Genomic DNA, 7,146 nt, shown 5'->3' with positions numbered 1-7,146 from the left:
TAAAGTAGAGAAAAATAAATTTACGAAAAACAATGACTTATGAAGTGTGCATTTGTTTCTATAATGCTATACATCCAGACATCACCAGCCCATCATCAGAACAGTGATACCTACACAACGACGATTAAATTCAGTCACCTTTGATAATTTGCGTACATTTGGTCATATGAAACCACAGCTTTACGCTTATTTTTCTGTTTCATTGGTACGAAAGTATAATTGTCAGAACTCATTTTAACAGCTTAATTTGTAACTTTTAAATATTAGGTATATTGCATACGGGTCTCCATTTCTCCTCCTGCCCCATCGCGCAAACGTTGGTGGCGGGCCCGAGTGGGTGGCACCCGGATCCGGGAGCTCTCGCTCCAATCTCTCGGCGCGGGTTCCCGGGAGCGGTCCGGCAGGTGCCCGGAGGCCCCGCCCCGCCGTCCTCCCCCTCGGGGATTGGCTGCCTCTGTCCTAGTGGGCGGCCCCCGGATCGGGATGAAGTTGGGGGTCGCGGGCGGGGGCTGCTCGGGGTTTCAGGCGCTAGTGGCCAAAGCGCGCGCGCCGGCCGCGCCAGCTGCTCTTCAGCCGTGCGGCCCGGGCGGGGTTCCCCGTGCCCTTTTCAAACCCGCTCGCTGTCCCTCTGCGCCCTCCCTCCCGCGGCGCTCCCCGGCTTGCCCGCAACTCCCGGGTCCGGCCCTTTTAGGGGAGGGTGGAGAGTCCCGGGCTCCGGGTCTCGCGTGTGTCCGAGCAGCCTCGGCGCGCTGGCCCGGGACGAGCGCGGCGTGGGGACCCGGGCTGGGAGGGGCCGGGGCGGCGCGCGGGGGCTGCAGGAAGCGGAGGCGGCAGTCGCTGGGGGACCGGCTTGGCGGGGTTGGAGACACCCGGAAACGGATTCCGCTTCGGTGCCGGCGCGAGCCGGGTGTCTCGGAGGCAGCGAGAGGGGCGGGCGGGCGGCTGCTGAGTAATCCCCGCGGTGGCGGGCGGCGGCGGCCGGGCGCCCACGTCCCCAGCCGCGCTGCAGCCGGGCCGCGGCTCCTCCCTCCGCGTCCCTCCCTCCCCTTCCCGCCGCCCCGCTCCGCTCGGCTCCGGGCAGGTTGAGCCGGGCTCCGGGCGCGCACGGGGCCGCAGCAGCTGCCTCCCGACCTCGCCTCCGTCCAGCGCAGGGCCTCGCGCGCCCATGGCCGGCTCAGAGCAGCAGCGACCGCGGCGCCGGGACGACAGAGACTCGCACGCCGCGGAGGCGGCGGCGGCGGCGCCCCTGCAGGACGCGGAGCTGGCCCTGGCCGGCATCAACATGCTGCTCAACAATGGCTTTAGGGAGTCGGACCAGCTTTTCAAACAATACAGGTGACCGACGCGACCCTGCTCCCTCACCCCGGCCGCGCGCACTTTGTGTCGGGCTCACGCGCTTCCACCGGCAGCTGGCCCCCAGAAACCCCCCTCCCCTCGGTCACTCATTCCCGGTCCCCACGTCGCCTCCCCGGGCCTGATGTGCAGCCCGCGCTTCTGCGCCTTTGCCACTTCGCCGCTTTCCACCCCCACCCCCGCTCCGTTGTCCTTTCCCTCCCCAGGACCCGCCGCGCGTCTTCCCCGCGCTCCCGCAGTCTCCCCTCACTTTCTCCCCGGCCTCGCCCTCCGAGAGGTGTGCCCAGTGTTTGTCCGCTTCCTTCTCAGCAGTCGCCCTCCAGCCGCCAGGTCCCGAGCCCGTTGGCTTTGGGACCGGATGCGATTTGTGGCTGCAGCGAGCTTAGGACTTGCGGTGTCGTGACTCTGGCTCGAGTGCTGCCCAGGCAGCCTTGGTGACACGGGGCACACCAGCTGCATCGTGCCTGTTTCTCGAGCCTCGCATTGCTTCGCATCATTGTGCATTCCAGACGCTTTTATTGTTTGAAAACAGATATGCATAATTGCCTTGCGGTGCAGGAATTTGAAAATTTCAGCCCAACTCTGCCTTCTCATCTCTCTTCTAAAAAGTCAGTCCTCAAAATGAATTCCTAATGCCTTTCAAGCAAGCGTATTTATTAAGAATTTCTCTAACGTAAAGGAAGGAAGAAGAAAATGGAGGGATTTTTTGGTTAGAATATATAAGAATGGAAAAACGTGTGTTCGGTTAATTTTTTACTTGTCTTAAAAAAAAAAGGCGAAAGAACTGAAACCTTTCTTGTGAGTGTGGAAGGAACCTTCATTTCATGGGGACCTTTTTTTGGTTTAGGAAGCAAGTTTGTGGTCTGCGCTGTGAATGTTGACGAGCCATAAGGATGTTGGTTAGCAGCTTTCTTGTAAACGTTTAAGGGCAGTATGTTTCACACTTTTGAGACCTGTAGTTTGGTTGAGATGAGAGGACTCATGTGCACTTGTGATAGAGAGCCATGGTCTGTAAGAAGATGAGATGTGTGTGTGTGTGTGTGTGTGTGTGTGTGTGTGTGTGTGTGTGAGAGAGAGAGAGAGAGAGAGAGATGCCTAAAGTTTCAGAGATCAATATCGCACAACTGTGAACTTTTCACTAAAGCCATTTTACTTTTAAATCAGCTTTTTGGGTTTTTTTTTTTAGGCTGAAAATGAAAACTTCTTAGCTTTACTCAGAACATTTTATTTTTAAGGCATACAATTCTGGTGTCAAGCCAGAGTTTTATCAAAGGTCATTGATGGAGGATTTGAAAGATTTGCATGTCCCATAATTTCTCTTTTGTAGTTTTTTAGCCCTCTGAAAATGTATTTCATGAAAAAAATCTGAATATTTCATACACTGTGCTCTGACTTTTTTAGTCTACCAGTTTGTGTTGTATGAGAGAGAAAGTCATAGAATCAAGTATACTCTTTAGTTACTGATCAAAATGCTTGCATATTTTAATACTTCTTGCTTTGAAATCTTCTGCAGTATTTGCTTTAATGATCTTTTTTTCCCCTCCTATACTGCTTTAGTATACTGAAATACTACCTCATAGTTGCCTTTACATTGGAAATATGAAATTTTTGCCGTATCTAGACAATTGTATGCACTGTTAATAGAAGGTAGATTATGAGTGACAGAAAAACTCTTTTCACAGCAACAGCAGAGAGATGCACCTTGGAAGGTATTTCTCTGTGGGTGAGTGTGTGGGAGGTGTCTAGGGAAGATTTACCCTGTATAGCAAAGAGCAGTCTGCTTGCATTTTGAAATGGGAATGGAAGATAAAGGAGGAAGAAAAAAATATTGTAGTACCTGTTCTCTGCCAAACACAGTGCTAGACACATTCCCTTATGTATTCTCACTATTCTGATGACCACAAGAGAGCAAGGTGTATCTTATGACAGTTTTATAAAGAGGGACATGAGACTCAGTTTTTAGCGTGGGCCAGGACACAAACACTGTAGTTCTAAATCAAGGACTCTCTTCCTTTTACCATTCTGCCTCCCTCACTACATTTATTGTGTCATCTGCTCTGTTGCCTTATTTTCCAGCAGTGTTAAAAAGCTTTCTTAGAGGTGGTGGGAGGGCAGAAGACAGAGGTGAACAGTGATAGCATTATCCTAAAAGCTTTCCCTGTCTCTGTCTGATTTGTTTGTGATGTGGAAAGTCATTGCATTCCTCCTGCCTCCAAAATGTGCTTCTGATGCATGGTTTTTGTTTGTTCATTTTTGTTTTTGAGACAGGGTCTCACTCTGTCATCCTGGTTAGAGTGCAGTGGTGTCATTGTAGCTCATTCTAACCTCAAACTCCTGAGCTCAAGTGCTCCTCCTGCCCTAGCCTCCGAAGTAGCTCGGACTACAGGTGTGCACCACCACACTTGGCTGATTTTTCTAGTGTTCGTGGAGATGGGGTCTTGCTGTTGCTCAGGCTGATCTTGAACTCCTAGCCTCGAGCCATCCTCCCACCTCAGCCTCCCAAAGTGCTAGGATTATGGACGTAAGTCACCATGCCCTGCCATGGGAACCACCCTTGCATAGAGGTCCTTGTATGGACCAAAGGCCACCAACCAGGATTCCAATCCTACTTTTGCCAGATGCTGGCTTTGGTGTCTCAAAATTTGCTTCTTTGCCTATGAAACAGAGGAGCAGCAATAATAGTACTCATGTCATGGTGTGATTGTTGGAATTAAAAGAAATAATCCAAGGTCTCTGGCACGATGTAAGCACTCAGTAAGCACTAGTTAGCTTTTGTACTTGGTGCTTTCACCACTAGTATTGTACTCTCTTCTTGGTAGAATAGTTTGAGTACAAGACAAAATGTGTATGCAGGTAGCACTCATATTAATATTTAAAGTTTGCTTCACATAGTACACTTGAAAGATTTAAGATCTTGTTATACGTTGGGAAACTTCTCTTCCTATTCCAAAACTGAAGGGCCTGCTGAAAACTCAGCAGAGACTTCATGATGTTTGAGGAGCACCTCTGGTTTTTATCTGCAGAACAGGGATAATTGAATTTCTCAGCTCTGGCTCCTTTTTTAATGATTATCCATTATCAGGGGAGGCCACCCTTCCCCTGCTATTAAACCTTCCAGCGTCTTATTGTTATAGTTTAACAGTAGAAACATATTTTGTATCTAGTGTAACAATATTTTTATCAAAGCAAGAAGGTCATTTTCTCATGCCACATTGCTAGGATGGTAAGTTTCACCAGCAGCTGCCTAATGAGAAATGGTTACTTCATAGAAACGGATTATCATGAAGGCCATTCTGAATTGATGGGTGGAAAGTCTGGATTGTAAAATTCGGATATCATACATACAGCAATTAGAAATCTATGCACAGTAGAGGCCTTCTTTTGAGATATAAGACAACTCCCTGGCTGGGATTTCAAAATGTAGCTGCCACTTCTGTTGGAACTACAGCAATGATGTGGTGACAAATCTCCCTGTTGTTGGTGCTGAGCTGCCATCATGCACTTTTAGATATTTTCCCAGAAGTCAGGACAGATTGGTGCTGTTTCAGGGCCTTTCCACTTTGAGCCCAAGCACATACATGATCCTGACCACCTGAAATAAAATTGCTGATATTGGTTTTATGGCTCAGTGCTGTAATCCAGCAGTCCTCACTCCCTCTCCACACACACACACACACACACACACACACACACACACACACAAACATTCTTAAATGTTCTTGTGTGCACTCAGACCTTTAGGTGCTCAGGCACTTGATAGGATAGACTGTGGGTTACGTGCACAAGACAGGCACTAGATGTTTAGGTCCTGCAGTGTAAGGAGACGGATGATAGCAGCGGGCAGGGAGATGTATCCATGGCCTGGCCAGCCCAAAGGACAGTTTTGTAGGGAAAATAATGCCTGAGAATCATGATGGGGTAGAAGTGAGTCAGTTGAACCAGAAGGAGTTGGGAAGGGTGGGGGAGGGGAAAAGGAGAAAGTGAGAGGTGGTGAGGTTTAAGTAGAAGTTTAGGAAATGGTGAAAATCCCACATGGAGACATGGCATGGCAGTGGGAGAAGAGGGGTCAGGATGATGGGCTGATCAGGATTATAGGCTGTCACTTTGGATGGCTTATTCGACACTTGTTATTTTCTTCTCACCACTGGATGGTGCCTGTTTTTGTAAATAAAATTTTATTGGGACACAGACACGCTCATTTGGTTATGCATGGTCTGTGGCTGCTTGTGCACTACACCTGCAGAAATGAGAAGTTGTGACAAGAGACCATGTGGCCCGCAACACCTAAAATATTTATTCTCTGGCCTTTTGAGAAAGTCTGTGGACCCCTTACACAAACCGTGGGGCCTTCCAGGAAAAATCAAAAGCATCTGTAGGAGATGCTGGGCCACTAGGCCTCTGAGCCTCTTCTCTGCCCCAAACCGTGTCAGATCCTGGGGAGGTCAGGAAGGACCCGCAGGCTGCCCACAGACAGCAGTGTGTCTCTGCCTTACTGCTGGAGTCTACAGCAGAGTCCATAGATGCAGAAATGCAAGAAAAAGAGAAGCAATGAAAAGCAGAAATGGTTTAAGGGAACTGGCGGGAGACAGGAAACTCATATGTTGACTTTTTCCATCTTCTTAAACTCTGTGGTGTGTTTGTAAAAAGGCTCATCTTTTTTTCCAACTATTACATGTCTAGAAAGGTCCCAATTAAATATTCATTAAAGATTCATTTGGCTTAATTGGGATTCTTTTTAAAATGCAGCTGTCTGTAGAATAATGGGAGAGTTTAGAGAAAATTATCAGGGAAAAAACCTATGCTGTCATGTGTATGTGTGTACACTTGTACATACAAAGTTAAAGATTGAACCCTTAAAAGAATCTGTGTGCTCTAAGTCATGTATACAGTCATCCCTCAGTATCCGTGGGGGATTGGTTCCAGGACCCCCTGAAGATACCAAAATCCTTGGATGCTCAAGTCACTTGATATAAAAGGGTGTAGTGTTTGCATATAACCTATTCACATCCTCCTGTGTACTTTAAATCATCTCTAGATTACTTATAATACCTAATGCAATGTCAATGCTGTATAAATAGTTATTATGCTGTATCGTTTAGGACATAATGACAAGAGAAAAAAACGTATGCACGTGTTCAGCACAGACACAACCATCCATTTTGGGGGGAATATTTTTGATCTGCAGTTGGTTTAATCCACAGATGAGGAACCCACAACACAGAGGTCCGACTGTATTGTATGAACAGGCTAGTTCAGTGAGTTAACGTTCTTTCCCTGACTTGAGAGAAGCTGTATTGAGTGAAATGAAGTTTTGATGAGGATAAGAAAAAGGAGAGAGAAGTAGTAATGAAACACAGCAGTTTCTATTCCAGTTACACGAAACCACTGGTATAATAGATCCCCAAACACACCATGACATCACAGGGATCTGTAGCTTTCACGCAGGCTGTTTTAGCTCCTAAAACACCATCTTCGCAGCTGATCTCCTTTGCCAGGGTAGCCCTTCTACCTACCCTGCAGCAGCAGAGGGACTTGGAGAGGCTACTGCAGAGAAGAAGAGCGGGTATGAAAGTGCAGAAAAGTAGATGGCTGTGTAGCAAAGGTGAATCTTCCTGCTGTTTGCAAACTGCCTGGCACTAGCTCTGCCTCGTGAAAGGGTCGGGATGGGTAGGGAGGAGCTGGGCCCTGTCTTTTCAGCATCTCTTTCACCATTTGCTCTGTTCCCGACATCCTCAATTCATGCGGCTGCTGCTCATTCTGCAACAGGGGTCCCATGTGGGATTGCATTGGCCT

General features: G+C 48.3%; 1 protein-coding gene across 1 annotated transcript in view; it reads left to right on the top strand.

The window, feature by feature from the left end:
- The first annotated feature begins 557 nt into the window (after positions 1-557).
- TTC39C (tetratricopeptide repeat domain 39C) overlaps positions 558-7,146 on the top strand; it is a 118,985-nt gene continuing 112,396 nt past the window's right edge. Inside the window, exon 1 of the mRNA XM_012662689.1 lies at positions 558-1,335. Within this exon, the coding sequence (XP_012518143.1) occupies positions 1,166-1,335 (170 nt within the window). The 5' untranslated portion in view covers positions 558-1,165. The remainder of the gene's footprint in view (positions 1,336-7,146) is intronic.

The sequence above is a fragment of the Propithecus coquereli genome, unplaced genomic scaffold, assembly GCF_000956105.1.
Source record: "Propithecus coquereli isolate 6110/MARCELLA unplaced genomic scaffold, Pcoq_1.0 Scaffold773, whole genome shotgun sequence".
In the NCBI taxonomy this organism is placed as follows: Eukaryota; Metazoa; Chordata; class Mammalia; order Primates; family Indriidae; genus Propithecus; species Propithecus coquereli.
This window is presented reverse-complemented; position numbering and strand designations above follow the sequence as displayed.